The sequence below is a fragment of the Schistosoma haematobium genome, chromosome 4 (genome assembly GCF_000699445.3).
Source record: "Schistosoma haematobium chromosome 4, whole genome shotgun sequence".
In the NCBI taxonomy this organism is placed as follows: domain Eukaryota; kingdom Metazoa; phylum Platyhelminthes; class Trematoda; order Strigeidida; family Schistosomatidae; genus Schistosoma; species Schistosoma haematobium.
This window is the reverse complement of record NC_067199.1, coordinates 38,679,664-38,703,535: the sequence shown is the minus strand read 5'-3', so window position 1 is coordinate 38,703,535 and position 23,872 is coordinate 38,679,664. Positions and strand designations below refer to the sequence as shown.

General features: G+C 31.5%; 1 protein-coding gene across 2 annotated transcripts in view; it reads left to right on the top strand.

The window, feature by feature from the left end:
- The window catches only part of MS3_00008022 (uncharacterized protein), a 107,696-nt gene that overhangs the window by 70,198 nt on the left and 13,626 nt on the right, over positions 1-23,872 (top strand). For both annotated transcript variants that reach the window (XM_051216360.1, XM_051216359.1), the window contains one exon: positions 8,852-8,962. In XM_051216360.1, the coding sequence (XP_051066939.1) occupies positions 8,852-8,962 (111 nt within the window). The remainder of the gene's footprint in view (positions 1-8,851; positions 8,963-23,872) is intronic.

Below are 23,872 nucleotides of genomic sequence, written 5' to 3'. Positions count from 1 at the left end.
TTCTAAATAGGTTAAATCCATACAGGGAAATTTATTGATCAGTAGTCAAAGCCATTTTGATGAATATCTATTGTTTATTATCGGATTTTGTTGATATCTTAGTTGATAAACGACCCTATCACAAATTAAATTGTTAAAATCTTCTGTCATGTATGTGCCAATATCTCCATTGTCTAATCTTTTCTGTTACCACTAACACTGTTACTACCTCTGTGCTAATGGGATGTGACTCAGTGAAATATGTTTATCGGTTCAAGTTGCTACACTATATCACCACAGCGAGAAAAAAACTATCAAGACAGTGTCGGAGTAGTAAATGTAGTAGCAGTATCAGTTTTAATAGAAAAGATTAAACATGGATGATTTGATGCTACAATTCATAGAGAATTTGTTAAACAGAGAAACATAAGATAATTTTAAAAATTCAAGATCTTAAAGAAAACTGAAAGTGAATGTATCTGTATCATTGCAATGGATCGTGAGCCATATCATCAAATAAACGGTGAACATTTGTTGATTGTTACTTGTCCCTAATATTTTGTTGTCTTTCATCTCTCAATTATGTCAACATATCTCTATAATAATGCGCTTCTATTTACACACCATGATAAAGATTTTTGTGTCTATTTAGGGTGATGTGGCTCAAAAATCATTAGTAGTGTCACAAACGCTTTCACTCTTTATCTTCCTCTCGAGTATGAATTCCAGTATCCCCTCACACATATCTTTCCAATGTGTCTTCTCAAACCATATTCTCACAATTTAGTCTTTCTCCTCATCGTTGCTACTACATTAATTCGATCTCCTTCATTATTTTCATCTCGTGCGAATGCGTTATAGTAGCCTGGGCCAGTGCATGTCTGTCAGGCTCTGTGTTGATTATGTCTGCCTATGTGACCACTTTGTATTAATAAAGTAAGAGAATGGATTAATTTAGTAGTCTTCTCATAACGTGAAGGAAAAGCGGAAGAAATTTCTGAAGAAACTCAGACTACATTACGGACCAAAAAGTCAGTAATATAAAATAATAAGCATCGAAAATACTATTCAAAGAAATATAAATTAGTGAAACAAAAAAAATTATGAGGGATTCCAAAGCTTAGACCCTGAAGGAAGATAAAGAATGGATGCACCTACATCATTGCAAACGATTTTGAGCCACGCCATTCACAGTCTCTAACCATTGATTATAATGATCACGCGAACCCCAACCAAATAATTTACCTCTACTAACATGGCTAAGTCCAATTGTCAATGACTTAATGGACTGATGCCATGTTTCGGTTTGGCCGCCCCTAGCTTTATCCCAGTTTGCCGTTACAACAGAAAACACTGCGCATCGAAGTACGCGGTGGCTAGGAATACGTAACACATGTTCCAACTATTTCAGTTGATGAAGATTTACTACCTCATCAGTCGGTTTTTCATCCTTATCTAAAGCTCTAATCCCAAACAAGACATTGCTTACCCCGTGGTCCCAAAATATACACAAAATGCTTCGAAGACACTTATGATCGAATACTAGTAACTAACGAATATCCTCTGTTCTGAATGGCCATGTTTCACAACCATATGGTAGAATGAAGCGAATTGCCGGGCAGTAAAGTAAAGAATAAGGATACCTCACATATGCTGCAAGTGACGTAAGTTGAAGAACGTTAACTGAGCCTTCTGAATCCGTTCCGATATTTCATCAGATATCAACCCATCAGGACTGACGAGACTTTCATGACAAATAATGTGGTAGATGCATCCAATTACTCCACTTCCTGCTAACTAGAGGGAGAAGACCAAATTCAGCCGCGAAATATATATATTCTACAAGCAGTCCAGAAGAACGAACGAAAAGCACACAACCCATGCATATGTATACAATCTAAAAATGACCCTGAAAAACGTCACAAAATAGCTTAATAAAAGAGGGAACGAAACAATAACACTTAAGAACCTTCTGGATAGGACACAAATCGAAGGTAAAAAGTGGGCGCTTTTTGAACGAAAATGAGGAATTCAAACTTCCGTAATAAAATCGCAAAAATGACAAGTTTACCAAGTGATTTTTGGGGATCTAGCGTCCCCTACACATCCTATTATCAGTTCACGCACTGAGTCAAGCCAATCCTAAGGCAACATTTTACACATACATAGCTCCCTTTATCATTTTGAAAAGAGCAAGAACAAAGATTCGAGCAGAATAGCATGAATTCATTTCATTTCGTAGGTTCTCCTCAGTTGCTTACAACCTGTGATATTTAAAAATCATAATTACATAATGGGTTTAAATTGCTTACTGAATACTGTAAATATATACCTAATGTGAAAGAATATTCTACAACATTAATTGTGACAACAGTTCAAAAGTGGGTTAGAAACAATCGATTACATAATGAATAACATTGAAGGAATGTAGTGAGTAGAGTTCAGTTGAAAGATTATTAATTTGAAAGATGGTTGAAAAAAAAAATAAAATAGAGTCAATGATGTAATAAATGCAAAAGAGAAAAAAAATAAAATGAAATTTTATGGTGTAGTGAAGGAATATTTGTCACCAGGGCAAGGAAAGATTAACCACCGTCTCCTTTTGAATACATAGGTCAGGTTTTTGACGTCTGATGGCAATGGCTTCAGCAAACTTCAGAAGACTGGAGTTTGGCTGCTTACTAATCACCCTAAAGGATTGTAAGGTATCTACCTGATGTCCTGTATCAAGGAGATGTTTGGTGATTGCACTACTCAGAGTCTTTCTTTCCCTTATTCTAAGACTTTTCGGAACATGTTCAAAGAATCTAAGATATGCTCTCCTTTCAGTTCGGCCGATGTAGCTGCTTTGGCAGGTACACGTAAATTTATAAATACAGTTGGTGGTAACATGAAAGGGTTGCTTGTCGATCTTTGATTGGGTTATTGAACATGTTGTTTTATAGAGAGTTAAGAGTTTAGCAGCCGGATAAGTTCTGGCTAGAGCAGTGTTCAGTCTTCTGTTGATTATTTGTGCTATGTTATCACCTTCTTCTTATTGACCGTAGTTATTTCCACCTTGTTTTCTCTGGGCTTTTTATATTTGTTAACAAACTTTTGTGGATAAAAGTTGTCTTTTAGACATTTTTCTACGTTCATTATTTCTTCTTCCAGTTTGTCGGTGGTACATATCTTTTCTACCCTGTAAAATAGTGTTTTAACCAATGCTTTCTTGTAACTAATTGGACAAAAACTATTGAAATTCAGGTAGAGGCCATTCCAATTACTTTTTCTATAAACTGAACGTTGAACTGTCCCGTCTCCCCTGCGTTTTATGGCAACATCAAGAAAGTGGAACATGTCGTTCTGTTCGTGCTCCATAGTGAAATGTATGTTAGTGTGAGCGTTATTGAAAAGTTTTAGCAGGCGGATTGCATGCTGTTTATTGTTACAGATAATAAATGTGTCGTCCACATATCTGGAGTATTCCGTTGTTTCACTAATTGCCTGTTTAAGTACCGTGTTTTGAAGATACCCCATAAAAATATCTGCCATAATTGGACCTAGTGGGCTTCCCATTGCTACGCCATCGATTTGGCGATATATGGTATTATTGAACTGGAATTGAACATCTGTTGTGCATATTAGTAGTAATTTTTTCTGAATTCTGGGGCTGGTAAAGGTAGGAGACCATCATTCTGACAAATTATATCAATAGTTTCAAAAAGTAGTATATTGGTGAACAAGGATGTTACATCAAAAGAGACCATGAACTTGTCGGTAACATTCGTATGATTTAGTCTATCAGCAAACTGGAATGAATCTCTTAGCGTATATGTTGATAATCTACGACGAACCGGTTCTAGTTTTACTACTAGCCAGCGTGCAACTTTATGATACGGTGAGTTGATCATTGATAGGATAGGTCTAAGAGGAACGTCATGTTTGTGAACTTTTGGTAAATCTACCGATAGACTAAATCATACGAATGTTACCGACAAGTTCATGGTCTCTTTTGATGTAACATCCTTGTTCACCAATATACTACTTTTTGAAACTATTGATATAATTTGTCAGAATGATGGTCTCCTACCTTTACCAGCCCCAGAATTCAGAAAAATTACTACTAATATGCACAACAGATGTTCAATTCCAGTTCAATAATACCATATATCGCCAAATCGATGGCGTAGCAATGGGAAGCCCACTAGGTCCAATTATGGCAGATATTTTTATGGGGTATCTTCAAAACACGGTACTTAAACAGGCAATTAGTGAAACAACGGAATACTCCAGATATGTGGACGACACATTTATTATCTGTAACAATAAACAGCATGCAATCCGCCTGCTAAAACTTTTCAATAACGCTCACACTAACATACATTTCACTATGGAGCACGAACAGAACGACATGTTCCACTTTCTTGATGTTGCCATAAAACGCAGGGAGACGGGACAGTTCAACGTTCAGTTTATAGAAAAAGTAATTGGAATGGCCTCTACCTGAATTTCAATAGTTTTTGTCCAATTAGTTACAAGAAAGCATTGGTTAAAACACTATTTTACAGGGTAGAAAAGATATGTACCACCGACAAACTGGAAGAAGAAATAATGAACGTAGAAAAATGTCTAAAAGACAACTTTTATCCACAAAAGTTTATTGACAAATATAAAAGGCCCAAAGAAAACAAGGTGGAAATAACTACGGTCAATAAGAAGAAGGTGATAACATAGCACAAATAATCAACAGAAGACTGAACACTGCTCTAGCCAGAACTTATCCGGCTGCTAAACTTTTAATTCTCTATAAAACAACATGTTCAATAACTCAATCAAAGATCGACAAGCAACCCTTTCAGGTTACCGCCAACTGTATTTATAAATTTACGTGTACCTGCCAAAGCAGCTACATCGGCCGAACTGAAAGGAGAGCATATCTTAGATTCTTTGAACATGTTCCGAAAAGTCTTAGAATAAGGGAAAGAAAGACTCTGAGTAGTGCAATCACCAAACATCTCCTTGATACAGGACATCAGGTAGATACCTTACAATCCTTTAGGGTGATTAGTAAGCAGCCAAACTCCAGTCTTCTGAAGTTTGCTGAAGCCATTGCCATCAGGCGTCAAAAACCTGACCTATGTATTCAAAAGGAGACGGTGGTTAATCTTTCCTTGCCCTGGTGACAAATATTCCTTCACTACACCATAAAATTTCATTTTATTTTTTTTCTCTTTTGCATTTATTACATCATTGACTCTATTTTATTTTTTTTTTCAACCATCTTTCAAATTAATAATCTTTCAACTGAACTCTACTCACTACATTCCTTCAATGTTATTCATTATGTAATCGATTGTTTCTAACCCACTTTTGAACTGTTGTCACAATTAATGTTGTAGAATATTCTTTCACATTAGGTATATATTTACAGTATTCAGTAAGCAATTTAAACCCATTATGTAATTATGATTTTTAAATATCACAGGTTGTAAGCAGCTGAGGAGAACCTACGAAATGAAATGAATTCATGCTATTCTGCTCGAATCTTTGTTCTTGCTCTTTGCAACATTTTACATTTGGAGAGAGCGAACCGCGTCCCAAACATCACAGCGTTGTTGGTTAAAGTGATCCGAAGACTCTCCGCTTTGTCATCGTGTTTGTTGATCGAAATAATGCAACTGATCACCATCTTCAGTATTGTAATCATTATTATTTGAAGTATATAATATATTCAGTCATTGTGTGTAAGAAAAAGAAACAAGCACATTAGATCTTAAATGTAGCACAGCCATCTTCGCTTATGGCTAATCTAACCGGGTTTATATGTTTTGCTCAAAAATCAGCGAGGTCATTAGTTGCTTTTAGATTTTTGAAGAAATATTGTACTAGAAGTTCTACTGCCGTGGAATAAAAATCCTTTACACACTAGTAGACTGTTTGAGTCACTACTGTCGTTTCTGAATCTACAATTTCATTTTGTTGTCATTAACCCTTCATCACTAGCTACATCATTAGTTTATCGTCTTCCGTCTACTGAAACTACACTTCTATCTGCATACTATTGCTTATATTTCCTAACCTCATGTCATATCAGACATAGAGTCCCACTAACACAACCTTTAATAAAACTTTAGAATTTCTTCTATATATGTCCTCGAATTAGGGTGATCATCTAAAATTTTATTCTAAAAGAATATGGCTGCACATTACGACATTACAATTGTACACGAAATCCAGTAATATCTGTTCTCATGCCGCCTTTTTTTTTCTTAGAAAATCGACTTTTTAAAAATTAATTACATATCATAACTAAAAAGATATCCTGTGTTGTTTTAATACGAAATAAAGTCTGAAAAATACGTATCATATCAGACACACATACACACATGTACTTACTGTTCTCACATTTTTCGGAGTTGAAATAATCTAGAAACAAGGAGAAAATAAAGGGAAGTAGGAAAGTCATAGGTTTTTTTTGACATAAAAATAAAATAAACATTTACTTAGTGTCTACATTGTGTTCAATTGTTGTATATCATGCTTATTCAATGAAATGTGGTTTTTTGTTTTTTGAAGATTTATTGAAAAGTGACTAGATGTGGATGGAGAGAAGGGATTATTGGGTTAGTAAACTATTGAGGTTTATAATTTAAAACGATGTTGTTTATTCAGAGATGGATAGTGGCTAGCAGTGGAATCCAGGACGGACGTTTCGTCCTATTTGGACTCAGTAGCTAGGTGGATAGTGCGATGGCATTTGGAACGAACAGTATTGGGTTCTAGTCTAGAAGTGAACATCAACTCTGCGATGCAGGTACATCCAACTGGAGAGTCCTAAATAGGACGAAACGTGCGTCCTGAATTCCACTGCTAGCCACTATCCATCTCTGAATAAACAACATCGTTTTAAATTATAAACCTCAATAGTTTACTAACCCAATAATCCCTTCTCTCCATCCACATCTAGTCACTTTTCAATAAATCTTCAAAAAAAAAAAACCACATTTCATTGAATACGCATGATATACAACAATTGAACACAATGTAGACACTAAGTAAATGTTTATTTTATTTTTATGTCAAAAAAAACCTATGACTTTCCTACTTCCCTTTATTTTCTCCTTGTTTCTAGATTATTTCAACTCCGAAAAATGTGAGAACAGTGACATCGCGTGCTCCATGCTAAGATGGTTTGAACCAGTCTGTAGAGTAAACTCTACTTGATAGAATTTTCGTGTTATTTTTAACACTCGCGGATTCGAATCCCAAATAAAGTGAATCAATTTCCTTAGGATTCCAAACCCTTTTTTTCCTAATGAATGGCAACTAACACGACACCTACGTCAAATAAGGTTTTCTACCACCTATCTCCAAGCACAGAACAATAATGAGCTTTTATTATCTTCAGTTTTTTTAAACCTAGTTATGTTGATGATGAGTAGTACTTATTTTCATCAATTACTGTTTGCTTATCTACTCGTCCTTCCCTATATTATATTTCTTTTTAAGGAAATAAACATAAGCACTTCAACAAAAGCAGTTTTTCTTATGATTATCACGGTTGTATAGTTGTGCGTGTATATATGTTTATTGTATATACACTATTTTACAGTTTCAATAAATAGGTGAATGTCATTGAAATATTAAAAAATTTTACACTACAAAAGTCTTCATTGTGTCACCCCAATGATGCATACGTAGTAGGTTTCTGTTTCTTTAAAATTTTTGTCTACTAGCATGACTCTCTCTATATATTATAATCCTATAATAATAATAATAATAATAATAATAATAATAATAATAATAATAATAATAATAATAATAATAATAATAATAATAATAATAATAATAATAATAATAATAATAATAATAATAATAATAATAATAATAATAATAATAATAATAATAATAATAATAATAATAATAATAATAATAATAATAATAATAATAATAATAATAATAATAATAATAATAATAATAATAATAATAATAATAATAATAATAATAATAATAATAATAATAATAATAATAATAATAATAATAATAATAATAATAATAATAATAATAATAATAATAATAATAATAATAATAATAATAATAATAATAATAATAATAATAATAATAATAATAATAATAATAATAATAATAATAATAATAATAATAATAATAATAATAATAATAATAATAATAATAATAATAATAATAATAATAATAATAATAATAATAATAATAATAATAATAATAATAATAATAATAATAATAATAATAATAATAATAATAATAATAATAATAATAATAATAATAATAATAATAATAATAATAATAATAATAATAATAATAATAATAATAATAATAATAATAATAATAATAATAATAATAATAATAATAATAATAATAATAATAATAATAATAATAATAATAATAATAATAATAATAATAATAATAATAATAATAATAATAATAATAATAATAATAATAATAATAATAATAATAATAATAATAATAATAATAATAATAATAATAATAATAATAATAATAATAATAATAATAATAATAATAATAATAATAATAATAATAATAATAATAATAATAATAATAATAATAATAATAATAATAATAATAATAATAATAATAATAATAATAATAATAATAATAATAATAATAATAATAATAATAATAATAATAATAATAATAATAATAATAATAATAATAATAATAATAATAATAATAATAATAATAATAATAATAATAATAATAATAATAATAATAATAATAATAATAATAATAATAATAATAATAATAATAAATTAATAATAATAATAATAATAATAATAATAATAATAATAATAATAATAATAATAATAATAATAAATTCATTATTTTCACTTAGACGTATCCTCGTGCATTGATCCCTATCAGTGCTCAAGCCATCCCATCATTACATATCTGTTTGGATACGGTTATTGATGTATTTCGAATGAGTGGAGATTATGCCAAAATGGTAAGTTGGAACTTATTATCCTTCGGCTTTTTTATCTGTTTAATTTTTTGACAGTTCATTTTTATAATTTACAGTTGAATATTTAATTAAATAGAATGGTACATATATATACTACTTATAATTTAATCAGCTTATTGTATATTAGTTTATATATATATATATATATATCAAGTGTTAGTTATCAGTGTTATGAATACTTATGATACTGATGAAATAAACGTCAATAGTTTCCATGTTGTCTCTTAGTTGTAATTATTATTTGGCAGAAAATTATTTCCTTTTTAGTCATGGGAATCAGATAAATATTGATTTAAATATCCGGTTTGGTTTGGTTTGTTTTTCTTATTTAAATCAATGTAGAAAGTAATGTTTTATTTTGTTTTATCTATACAGTTGTATAAAATTAAATCATGAAAGAATTAGACAAACAACCGATCTTGTCAATTGTGTTTCGATTAAATTTTCAATAACACCACAGTTTAATCGAATGGCTTTGGTAAAGTGATATCATGTATGGTTTAAAATATTTTTCTCTACACTAATACGTTACTACGATAATGAGACTAGTCAGATCTAGCATTCACAACCTAGAATAGAGAACCAGGTTAACACTAGATGATACTTTATTCAATACCGCTGCAAGAAGTCATATTTAGTGAGTCCGCGATAGAAATTAATGAGGAAAGGAAATCACATTTAATAGTTGGTAGACTAAGTACCTGTTTGTCTACGCTCAGTGACCAATCCGTAGTTTACTTTCACTACCGCATATCATAAAGTTAGGTATTATGGTTAGAGCAGTAGAGACTAGAATGTGCTTTACTTTCTTTTCAGGACTCATCAATTGAATGTGCCTATATTTCAGTATCAACGTTCACATTAGGACTTCAACCCGGTCAGTCATCTTTTGTTTCGATCACTAACTCCTTATCCATTGAACTACCCACTCTAGATAGCGATTCAATTATTCAATGAGTATAATGTTTATTATTCATTATTAATTGGGTTTAAGATGTAAGTGCATCCAGCTGATAATTCCTAAATACAATGAGATTTGTATCGTGGCTTCCAATCTTCTGGTCGAAAATGGTCTATTCATTAAAAAACTTGCAACAAACTGGGTATATCAAGGCAATCCACAAAGTGTGCACAAATATGCTGTCTGGGCCTTAACATTGATTGAATTCTACCAACTAAAAATGTAGAATTTTTCTCACTAAACTAAATATTGTCAATATTTTCCTATCCCACTGACTATTCTATCATGAAATATTTCAAAAATTATTGTCAGTAGTAGACACTTCAATTGACTTTAAGCATATTATTTTTCTCTTATAATGGGAAACTTTTTTTACTGAAAAAATAAAACGCATGAAATAATTGACGAATATCAGTTTTTTTTTTCAATTCTACAGGTGTATTCCTTTTTTAAAAAACCAAGTCTGTATCACATGATAAAGAATTTTTGTAGTTCTGGATGAGAATGTTCGAGGTGTTGTAGTCTCTATATTTATTTATTTGAACACAAATATTGATACAAAGGGGCAACGAATACATATACGCCACACAGGTCAATGCCCTGGTACGGTCGAGAGTGGGGAAAGTCCGCTCTCCCTCTCGAAATGCTCTCACATGGCCACACGTATATAGCCTCTGCCAGGGAAGTCCTACTCAATGCCTTCTCGTGGCGGGAGTGTTGTTTACGAAAATGCGAGGACGAAAAGCGAATGTCCGGCGCTTTAACCGGATTCCAAACCAATGGTGCACATGGGCTCCAGTATCCTGAAGGAACAAATGGCGTATGAACCAATTGTTGGTCACCGGCTTCCATGGGACTGCATCTCCTTACGATGCTCCACTGCCTTATGGATCAGACCTTCAGGTCGAAGGCTTCGGGTGTAGCCCCTAAGCAAACCACCTGCTTCGGTTTGGGCACCCGGGCAGTATCACAGCCCTCACACATATCGAATGAGATTTGTGTTGCGCATATGTATTTGGTGCCTCTTTGTACCAATATCTATGTGTTGAAATAAATAAATAAATACACAGGTCAATTGATTTGTGTGTGGGCTGTGGTACTGCCCAGTCGCCCAGACCAAAGTAAGTGGTTTTATTAGAAAGCCACACCCACAAGACAGTGGAGCAACGTCAGGAAATGTAGTCCCATGGTAGCCGGTGATTAACAATTGGTTGATGCGCCATTTGTTCCCTCAGAATGCTGGAGCCCATGTGCACCATTGGTTTGGTATCAGGGTTTTCCAACTCTTCTAGGTGGACTCTCCGTATCCACTAATCCGGTTAAAGCGACAGACATTCGCTTTTCGTCCTCTCAATTTCGTAAACAACACCACCTCGAGAAGACAGTGAGTAGGACTTCCTGGTACTGGCTGTATACACGTGATCATATGAGAGCGTCTCGAGAGGGAGAGCAGACTCTCCCCACCCTCAACCGTACCAGGGCATTTGGGGACGTAGTCTCTATGGTTAGATTACCAGCAGTTAAGTGCCTAAAACTATGCCTAATTAGTAGTGCCATTTGCTGTTAAAAACATCATTTATAAGCGAACAATAAAACTTTTTCAAATAAATTCTCATTATTCAAAATAATGACGATTAAGACGAGAAAATAAAGAGCTTCAGGCAGTTTTTTTTTAATAATAAAGTATGTACAACATATGCATTTTGGAATTTTAAGTAAAATTAGATTGCCTATGTAGTTCAGCAAGATTGTGAAATTAATAATCGGAATAATTATGATCGAAGTAGAATAAAACGAATATATTTTTTGAGATGATAGGTGGCGGACAATGGTACAAGTAGATGATTTTTGGCTTTCTAAGCTCAGACAATACAATTTCATCAAAGTTTCGAATAATAATCATATCAAATATTCGATAAGAAATTATGCTATTAAAATGAATGATATGAATTAGATAAGGAATATTAGAGAAAAAAGGTTAAATTAGTGGTAGACGGAAGTGAATTATTCATCTGATATTTAATATAGGGTAGGGTAAACCAGAAAATTAACCAGATACATCCAAGATGTAAATATTATGGGGGAATTGTGATATATATCTATTGGACGTATCAGGTTGCACTTTATGTTGAGTAAAATTGTCCACTGATTAGTTCTGAAGTTGGTCAAAGTAGTAGAAGAGGTTAAACCGGTTTTTTATGGAATTCAGAACTCAGGGCGTTTCTTTTTTTACTTGAACAATTATTGCTTCCATCGTTTGAGAAATTTCGAGATTAGATCACCTATTGTGACGTGTAACTTTTAACAGTAAAGGTTATTAACAATCAACGGTTATCGCTTGTTTTATGATCTATTTGAACTGTATTAACTGTGATCGAACCATTTACGATTGTGACTGAAGTAAGAATCTAAATTCTTAGAACACTGACCAATATAACTTACTTCATTGAAACATTTGTACTGATAAATTCAAAAAATGGATTTTTTCCGTTGATAAAGCTCCATGGTTTTTATTCAGAATGACTTATGCACTAATCGTTCGTACACCCCTGTCTTGTATGTTGAATCGCCTGTTGGATTATTGCTATTACAAGGTGTTGCGTAGATTGTTGAATTTAAAGTTTCACATAATGGACTAAATCGAGTTGGACAACCATTGAATACCAGTGTACTCTACATAACTGTTTGACCGTAGTATTAGACATAATACACATGCATTACCCAACTAGAGAATTAATCCAAATACCTTCGTACCTCACGATGGACACTGGGTCTTCAGATTATTTAAGTCAATTCATGATATTGTACGATCATCATCCATCGTCACGATTGGCACAAGTACACAAATAAATAGATAACTTCAGCCTAATTAAATAAGCAAAATAACTTGATCTATAATATTCATCTGTTACATCTGTTAAACACACTTTGCATTTAATCATAACGCTCCACATACATAGGTACAATACCATTATGATTATGTTAAAGTATTTATATTACTCTGTAATCCTCTGGATTCCAACCAGTCACTATGTACATCAAATTGTTTGTTTCCGTAAGGTATTTCTCATTGATAGACTAATGATTTTGATAATTGAATTTGGACAGAATTCTTTTTGGTTGTATCAAAATAAACTCTGAACGTCAGTCTCAATCATCATCTCTTTATATTTAATAACAGTAAATAATAAATATGCCTTGTTTTTTTTTAATGATCACCATCTAAAGTTGTAAATAAATGAATAATACTTGTCTATTCTTATGAATATTGTCGTAAATTTCGGTGAGTGGGGTTAGAGAGATGGAAATAAACAAAAATTCTTTTGAATAAGAAGAAAATCTTTAGTCTTTGATGTTGTTTCTTTCTTCGTTATACGTCCAAGTGTGTGTGTGTGTGTATGTACATATATGTATGTGTAGGAAATACCTTAAACTGTGTCATGCATCCTAAACATCAAATGTCAATGAGATCTGTTGATTTTAACTTTTGAAAACTATATTTCTGTTTGTTCTTGTCATTGTTGTCACTGATTTAAAGAAGAAGAAAAAAACGGGAGGTTCATAAATGACTAGTTTTTGTACATTTGTAATATTAAACTCATTAAAGTATGGTTAAATAAATAGATTTGTATGCCAGTAAATAATTTATTTATACCAAAATATGAAAATACTAATTTAGTTATTCAGTTTCAATAAATTTTCTTTAGGAAACCTGTATATACTCGAAATTTTTCATGAGTAGAAGTTGAGAGAGCTATTTAATTTCATAGCTTACATCAAACACTGGTCTTAGTTAGATAACTACTGAGAATCATGAAGCAGTGGATAGCTATTTCAACTTTGTGTGGGACTCTTCAGCTTTCCATCTGCATGACTTCACGGGAAATCGGACTAAGGACCTCCAGGTCTTACAACAAGTTCTTGAATTTTCATTTATTCTTTTTACATAATACTTCAGGTATATATTTTCAATATTATATTAAACGTCTTTTTAAATTATCAATCAGAAACGATTCTTATCTCATCAATTTCATAGTTTTATCGTATAAACAGTGAGTATATATACAAAGGGTTAGAAAATGTTTTGCCATAATTCAGTCCCGAATTGCACTGATGTGGAAATTGAAACCTGTTATAACTTGTAGCCTTGTGTCCAATGACGTATAAACCCGTACAAACAGTCTAGAGTCCTTATCGGTCCTTCTTCCTGACTAGCCCTGCTTGTTTAAGTCGATTACGCAAATTTCAGCTCCCGCGATGTGGTACATATATTTTAAGCATACTGGGTTTATATACAAGCCAAACAGATCACATCACACCATAAAATAGAAAAGAACATTTGTACAAGATCTAGCCAAAAGTGGCTGTGTTTGTGGGAAACTGTAATTCATTAAGTTGGCATAACTTAAGAATGGTCAATTGTATAATAATAGTTTATAGGTCAAAATGAAGCTTATAATAAGATGAATATGAATGTACGTAGTTTAGTAACTTAACAATTATACAATAAAAATACATGTATAATATTAGTCCATAAATAAATCCCAACAGTTACCATCCATTATTCTCGTCTGTATATACCAAAACCCTTACTAGTCATAATATAAACATCATACTTGTTGAACAAGTTATTGGTTATCTAGTCCAATGGATAAGGATTTGGAGCTCGAACCAAAAACTGACTGACTAAGGCCGAATCTCAGTGTGAACCATTATCATTAAGATTTGACATGTATATTCAAATAATAAATCCCAAATAAAGTGTAACATACATCATAAATTCCACTGCTAAACTATAATCTATCTATTCTAGTAAACATTTTATTCAACTTTTCATCAAAAATATGGCTTTTCTTTTTCATAAAATATACACTGGCTGATATATCAATTGATTATATAAACCTCATCTTAATGAATTGTATAACGAATCAGTTTTTTTTTATTTTTGTTCAAAAATACTTCAATTTTTAATTTTGATCATTGAAATCAGATCTGATATTTATTTATTTATTTATTTATTTATTTATTGTTTTTGTTCCCTTTTTGAGTTCTCTTCCTTTTAATTTTCTCTCGTTGCTATCATTCACTGTTTTTCTTCCTCGCTTTACATCACTGGACAATAATATTGAACATTGAACATAAACTCTCGTTATCTATGATAAGATTTTATTATTGCAATTCTAGTTTTATTTCCCGATAATACTATTAATTTTCTTTTTATTGAAGTAGTATGATTACCTAAATGTTCTAGTTGTGTATAAATGTGTATATGTCGATGGATATCTTTGTGTTTGTTTACAAAGAATATGACAGAAAATCAAGAGTTTTGATGACAATAAGTGAGATTTTAATCATCAATAAACTTGAATGATCATATCAGTGATTTAGTTGATTTATATATTTAGAGCAACAAAATGCTCCAAATTTAGTTCGTGTAATTTAAACAATGAAAAAGTTTATTATTTAAACAATCCTCAAAGTGTTCATATGTATTACCCTCAGATTTTGTAGACTTCGTTTCTGATGGAATATCAACTGTGACGTAAAACTTAGTTTAAGGTTCTTTTTCAGAAAGAGTTTAATTCTTAACACTTAACAAGTGACAATTAATTTATCAAAGTAGATCATATTTAGTTAGTGTACAAAGAAAAGATCTAAGATTCATAATGTATATTTCCATTGATTGTTCTAAATATTTGGTTCGAATACAACACATTTTAATATCAACAAGATGAGACTATAATTTATGGACAACCTTTCAACAACGCTGAAATGATCTTGAAATATCCACCTACTTACTAGGGTTAAATGTGTTATATATATATATATATATATATATATATATATATATATATATATATATATATTAATGTGAGGAATTAGAATTCGGATTTACAGTTGAATGTTAAAGTTAGAAATTAGATTTAATGTTTTCATCACAAACTATAATACTAAAATGGTATTTAGCCAAATGATTGAATGGATTTCTCATCAAAATCCAAGATCTATCTTAAATTTGATTGTTTCGTCCATAAATTATGGTCTCGCCATCAACATTATTTCAATTTAGAAAAGGAATTAATTGTTAAATAATAATTTCGGTAAATTACTTACTGTACATGATAAATAAATTATGTAATTAATGTAAAGATTAGTTACTTTACTTTCATCGTCATGATTGTTCCGTTCTACAGATTATTGAACGATAAACTTATGAAAGCTCAAAAGAAAAATTAACTCTTGTAACTTAAATTCAAGTTACATTCTGATGCTAAGTAGAGTATTATTATATACAAACCATAGGTTAATCAATAATATTGTTTGAGATGAATGTTTGGAACTAATGTTTCTCTTTTCGATCAAAGTAAAATGTAACCACAGATGTAGTGGAAGTGAAACTTGGTATTTCTCTAATAAGCAATGAACATATAGAAGAGCATTAATCATTTGTTTTTAGCCTATTTTAAGGCTACTCTACAATCTGTACTCACGACCTTAAATAAGATCAAAACCTGGGCATCCGGTGTCTAGATCAGTGCCTCTATAAATCGGAATCCGATAGAATACATTCTGTAGTTCAGTTAATTTACGTAGAAACCGAAGATTTAGTAAAGTAAAAATACATGTTTTTATTTTACAAAATCGTTAAATAGTAAATTAGTTTTTATTATATAATAATGTTTATGCATTATATACTTAGTGAGATACTTTTATCATGATAACATACGCAAATTAAAGGTCTCTTGAAATCAATCAGTAATGTATACATAAATTAATAGTTAATTAATTAGAGAAAATGTTAAATTTTTCTTTGATTAAAACAGTAGGTAGTGTTATCTCGCAAAGGTTATTAGTTTTCAAAACACAATCTTCATACTTTATCAAGAATCAAACACAGAATGTAAACGATTACACCATATACACATCCCACTGTGTTTACCAATTTTGTATGTAGGTCTGTGTATGAACAAATATACATTGAGAGCGATTTAATCTTGATTTGGATTTTAGAATAGCTGAACTGGACATTCATCATTTAAATGGGGATTATCTGTCAATTCACCAAACTGCCTACAAAAATAATTCGGGTCAAATCATCTAGTATAAACAGATGACAAACATAACATCTTCTATTATCAAACACACCGTTTAAATAACGCATACAATAATATAAACTCAGTTTTGCACAAAAGTTGTCGATGGTAAATATTCAGATTTGTTGAAGCCGTATTCATACGAAAGTTCAACCTCCTTCCTCTGTATCTTCAAAAACAATTTGTACTTACACTAAACATAGCCTGATAATATTGATTGTATTACGCAGTGTGGTGGAATTCATATTGATTTTTCCCTGTTGTGCTGTTTGTTTATTTTTAATCTTCCAATTTGTCCAGTTTGACCTTTAATTATTTTCATGTATGAGAATGTTTTAACAAATAAGTGTGTAATCAGAAATGTTCTTCGTAATGTATTTTGCTGATAACATCACACTATTTCTTGATCACTTTGTGTTGTCATTAAATTGCCAAAATGGAATTGACTTTAAATAAGGGAGGTATTTGTCCTAAAATACACATCTCAAAAGTGTATACGAATTACTTTATGATACTACTTAACGTTGGAGTGTGACTGCAGTTTAATTTATAAAAGTCACTTTTTCTTCTGTGCTTTTAAAGTACATCATCTTTAATTTAATTGAATGTGAAATGATCAAAATGATGACTATATGGTAACAAATCTATACGGTTTTGTATATCCGATTGTGATTTGTCTCACAATAATACTGATGCAAATAAATATAAAATCATAGTGTGTAAAATAATCATAAAGTTACCTAACTACAACTGTGTCGAGGAATAAGTAGGTGCAAAACATCCGTTTAGTAGAGCTTCTTGTTAGATGGTTGAATGTAGTTGTCAGGATACCTTGGTTGGCTGCGGTTTCGTGCTAGTTTTCACTCATCGACAGAATGTACTTTCGATATTAAGGAAACTGACGCTCCCAATAGGATTTGAATCTGCGTTACATAGCTTCATAGTTTAAGCCATTACCACTGAACTTTTCAAGCACTGACAGACCTCATTTGGATCTGAGATATTTGCCATTGGTTGGTCACTTGGTAATGCTCATTGTCTTGCTTATCTTATAATACTACTGATTCCGATCCAGTCAATCAATTCATTTAATATTACAGATATATCTTGCTGTGACGAGTCCCAACTAGCATAAAATCCATGTTTTGTAGATCTTGTAAACTATTTCTAACCACCTGTAATCTCAACATAGTACATGTATTATCGAATCATTTAAACTACTGGCCAGTTTAAAATTAAATTGTCAAACTTCTTGAGTATTCAACCCTCAACTATTTTAACTTGTATAGTTATTTATTTTATAGTCAGTTAGATTTCTGACCATTTAATTTAATTTATCATTATTATTATTATTATTATAAACTGTAATTTAATAAGTACTTTTGTCTTTATTTAAAATATCATTTATGAATGTTTTCTTTTATTGTTCTTTTCCTATTTAAATCCTTTGTCATTTAATCAATCTTGTGCGCATACAAAAAACAGTAGCTAGGAGCTTTTATTAATAGATTTTACCCTCCATCCCCCTACGCTGCTTTCTACTTTTAAAAAAATGACTTATTTTCACCATTATATAATTCCCTGTTGTTTTTTTTATGCCAACTTGACATGCAATCATGTGCACTTGTGGTGGGTTTGTGTGTGTGTGTGTGTGTATTTGCGTCTATCTATACTTCCATGCTCAAATCTCTCCCTCTCTCGCTTCAAAAATCGGTTAGCATTTATATTTATATATATTGCCTGTCTCTGTTAGTTAACTAGTTTCCGTGTTATAGTAGTAATGTTTCGTTTTTTTTCGAATTTTAATTGAAATTTATCATATTTCATCAACGTTCTCAATAACCATTTGATGGTTAAAAGACCAATAAGCATTTATTATGTGGAAGTTTTGATTAAAGGTTCGACTGTCGTTGTTTACAAAACGTTGGATAGTTTGCTTTTTTCATTCTACTCTAGAGATTTATCAACAAGACCTTTAGAGTAGTAAAATGTTATTCAACCAATAAATCATAGTCAAATGGTTTATATTTTCTTAGCTGTAGTAAGTCAACTTACCGTCATATAGATCCAACCGTCACTTGGTATCTATGTTTGTAGATAAGTGTCTCGTTTTTTAATATGTGCTTAATTCCTTCGATTGTGACTTCGCTTATTAGAAGATTTATCTTTTAAATCTGGTCATCATTAGAAACGGTATGACCTTTTTTTTAAACAATTTTTTTTCGGAATTAGCTCATTTTAATGGTAGCTTTATTTCACATTGATTGAAGAATCAGTGAAAATAAAAAAGACCCTGTGTAGAGAGAGTATTTCCTAGTCCTCAGTAGTTCTGAAATCTTGAGCAATGCACAGGTTAGATGAAGAGTATTATATAAAGATGGTTGGTTGATTAGTGAGGTAATGATTCTTCATCAACTGTGGTGCTTAAAACATGTGTTATACATATCCCTAAACGCCACTCACCTTTACATATAATGTTCGTCTTAGGGGTAATCAACCCAAGATAGTTGGAATGAACCTCGTTGAAAAGTTCAAACAGCCTGTGTTGATGTCTGTGCCATAACCGTAATCACTCATTGCAAACCGGATAATATGATTCAGAATCATTCATAGCAACCCACATATATTCACTCTTTGTCTTAAAATACTTATACTTCTTATGACGCCAAACTCATTGTTTTGTTTTTCTCGAATCACTATTGTCTATGTCAAATCTTTTCTACTATCATTAATATAATGTTACTACTTTTATTACTTATATCATTGGTTTTAAAAATTCTATTTCATTATGCTGTTATAGTATGGTAATAGCAACTTGGACCAATGTATATCTAGGTTAGGTTTGTACATTGTGTTTATGATTGGTATGTGATCATACTACATGTAAATGTATAATAAAGACTATTTGTTTAACTCAAACTTTATTAAAATGTCAAGTTGTAATGGTGGATTAGAAATATCTACATTCTTTTTTCTATACTTTCTTGTTTCTCCAATAAACTGAAATATCAGTTCTCTTGTTTTGTCTCTTTTTTGTTGTTGTTTTAAAAGAAGATTTTCTTTTCTTAAACTTTTAAGAACAAATAAGAATTGTTAATTGAATCATAAAATTTGTTTTCATTTCACTCGATTAAATTCAAAATGGATAAAGGATTATCTGTATTATTAGTGTTAGTCTCACTTGGTTAAACATACTTGGCCTTGGTAATATAATTATACTACACATTGTCTCAACTACTTGTCTTCGTTTTGCCTGTCAAAATTGTCTAAAATTTAATATATAGAGTGGTATGATGATATTATACATCCTAGCTACCATCGTATATATTAATCATCGACTTAAATCGTGTTAGTGAATAACGGAATTAAATAATTTAAATACGAGATTGAAGTTTGAATATGTATATTTCGCACAACCGTTGATCTGAACAGGCAATCAGGGAAATGAAGCGAGGAGGAGAGAGTGAAGCGAAACGGACCGGAGAAGGGATGTGAGCCGCCAACTCGATTTAACCAAGAGTGACTCTCTCTCTTCATATATATATATATCATCAACAGGGTGGCAAGCAATTCGCACACACACGATCATATAAAGACAATCAGGGTGAATAAGCAAGTAATTAACAAGGTCAAAATGTGACTCGAAATGAATGAATAAACTGGCCTGTCCAGAAGCTAGAATAACTTATCTGGGCTTGACATGGTACCAGCCCCTGCGAATATATAGTTATTCAGATCGATGGTAAGTTCGAACAGTACTTGTCATCTACGCTTCACCATAGCTATTCTTTTTCAGTCGCTTGCTGCACACTTATAAGTATTTTAAATTCAAAAACCTGAGCTAATGGGTAATTTAGTTTAATCAGATGAAATAAATTCCTGAAAATTATTTCAACAGTAGTTGTTTAGTATAAACTGTTGTATTACTTTGTAGATATCACTACTATGGCTTGACATGATGATTTTGAATAAATTGAACATTGGATAGAGTGCTAATACACATCGTTATTTATAATATTACTTATCTGAATCCTGCAGAGATTCGGTATGCTAGAAAACAACCATTTCACATGCGAGGCGGTTAACCACTAATGGCATTAAAAGATAGAGACACAGTACTCCCAATTGATTCGTGTTAGAAATGTAAACAATTAGTTGGTGACTCCATAATTGAAGTTCAGCGATCTATGTGAGGCTTGAAGGTCCTGGGTTCGACTCCATATAGGGTCATGAATGAGGATTGCTAAAGTGTTCTATACTACCTCAAAATAGCTCTATAGTGCTTTCTGGTTTTCAATCATTGTCTTACTAAGGTTATTTCATGATGTAAACTACAATGCATTAAAACATCTGGTCTAAAGTCATTTCATGTATGTTTGAATGGGAATTTCCCCAAAATGACAAGTTAGTTTTAATGTGTTAAACCTAATTATACACCTTTTAATTAATCTATTTTATCTGTATATCTATAATAGTCATATATATATATATATATATATATATATATATATATATATATATATATATATATATATATCCTATCTTGTTTACCTCAAGTTTTACTGCATGTATTGTATTGTTTCGATAAGTTTCATTCTTATTAACCAGTTGATATATGATGAGGACTTTCATTGACTCTGCAATTTATAGAATTATCATTTGTATACGTTGGAAAAAATCTGTGGTCACCTAAAAAGAAGTAACACAGAAGCTGGTTGTAAGTTTATCCAATAGGTTATCATCTCTTCTTAAAGTATTAAAATACTACATTTTCCATATGATGAGCCAATGCTTTCATTGTCCTTCTAGTCAGCACCTGAAAGATAAGTAAGTTCTTGGAATTTCTCTATTGTTGACTAACAACTTGTTCTATCGATCGGGAATCAACTTATTCCCTCATTAAATATTTAAAGTCATTGGTTTTTCTTTCGATGTGAAAGGTATATTGCTATACTAGTTATCTACTTCGTGGCTTAGTTGTTCAGATCAGGTGAATTGTTTAGCTAGTTTAATGTGGCTACTTACAATATTTCTAAGTAGTGTAGTTGGTTTACATCATATTTTGTTGGTTCGATGTCTTAGGATCAATTTTATAATCGGTATTATAAGTTTTTTCCACATTTGTATACTATTGTTATTTTCTAGTAAATATTTGAAGGTTCAGTAAGGTGTTCTGCTTGATATATTCCAATTACGATTATTTAAATGGTCATGCTTTTCTAGAATTGTCACTTGTTTATCTCTAAAGCTCAAATGAAATAACAATCTGAAAGCTTTTTAAGCAAAGATGGATGGTGGCTAGCAGTGAAATCCAGGACGCGCGTTTCGTCCTGTTTGTGACCCTTCAGCTGGATGTACCTACATCGCAGAGTTGATGTTCGCTTCGGGACTCGAACGGTACCGGCTTCACTGATAGTTCTGTTTCCCGTTTTTTAATAAGAATATTGGTTTTGATGTTTTATGTGCTTTTATTAACATTTTCGATCGTCTATGACCAGTGATAACTCAACATTGTATGAAGGATCCGTAAAGGAAACTTATGTACAATATTCTGTTATGTGTGCCGTTTCCAAAATGAAATCGTCGTATCAATATTTCTTCACTTTACTGTTTTCAATGTCTTGATATTTGTCGTCCTAGAAGCGACCAAATCAAGATGTAGGATTAGTCCATAAAGTTTGACCGAGCTCTGTTAACACGTAAAAAATATTGTGTCTGAGGTCTGCGCACTAAATGTAGTCAGGGTTTGTAGCGTTCGCGCGCGAGATTGAAGGCCGTGGGTTCGAATCCCGAGAGTGGTATCTTGGACGCGCACTGCTGAGGAGCCCCATAATAGGACGAAACAACCATCATGTGCTTCCAGGTTTCCGACAGTGGTCTAGCATCAATCGGTTCATGATCTCAATCATTGCCATTTTTTCCTTCGGGATCCTAGAACCCATTTGCACCATTGGTTTCGAATCAGGGTTTTCCAACCCCCTTAGGTGGACTCTCCGTATCCACCAACCCTGTCTAAGGAGCGGACATTCGCTTTTCGTTCTCTCAATCTCGTAAATAACACGCCCGCCACGAGAAGGTGGTGGTTGTATCCACGTGACCATATGAGAGTATTTCGAGGGGGAGAGAGGACTCTTCCCACCCTCTGCCGTACCAGGGCATTCGGGGGCAAGATAGTCATAATAAAATTCTATTAAATATGGTAACAGTGAAGTAGAATAAGTAAAAAAACTTATTCTTATTCTACGATGTCTTAATGATTCCATCTCTCTGTGTTAATCATAGTGTGACAAATTGAACCATTGCATAGCATACATTCTAATAATCTATTTTGTTTATGCTTAACCTTCTGCCCTAGACGTGTTTTTTTTTAAACCGTAACCTTTAACATGTTTATATTCACAAATATATATTAACATGAAAGCTATTAGCCTCATTTATTATCATGATTTATCTGTCTGAATTAATGAATGATTATGTCATTACATATTTGTACTCTAGATGAAATTTTTAAATAGTGATGATGGTAGATTTTATGCACCTAATCATATCTAAACTCATATGATAAAATTGTTTTTCTTTTTTTGAATTATGAATTATGAGAAATAAATTCAATGGAAACAATAAGATATGAAATAGGAATAACATAAGTGTATATCATCATGTATTCTCTTCAGGTACTTACAACCGATAGGGGAGATTTAATAAGATATATTGATTGGATCAGATAGGATACTATACTGTTGTATAATGAGAACTTGGGAGGAGAGTATGAGGAACGTTAAATTGTGATATTTATAAAAGTTTATATTGGTTGGATTATGTTTCTTTGCAGTCTAA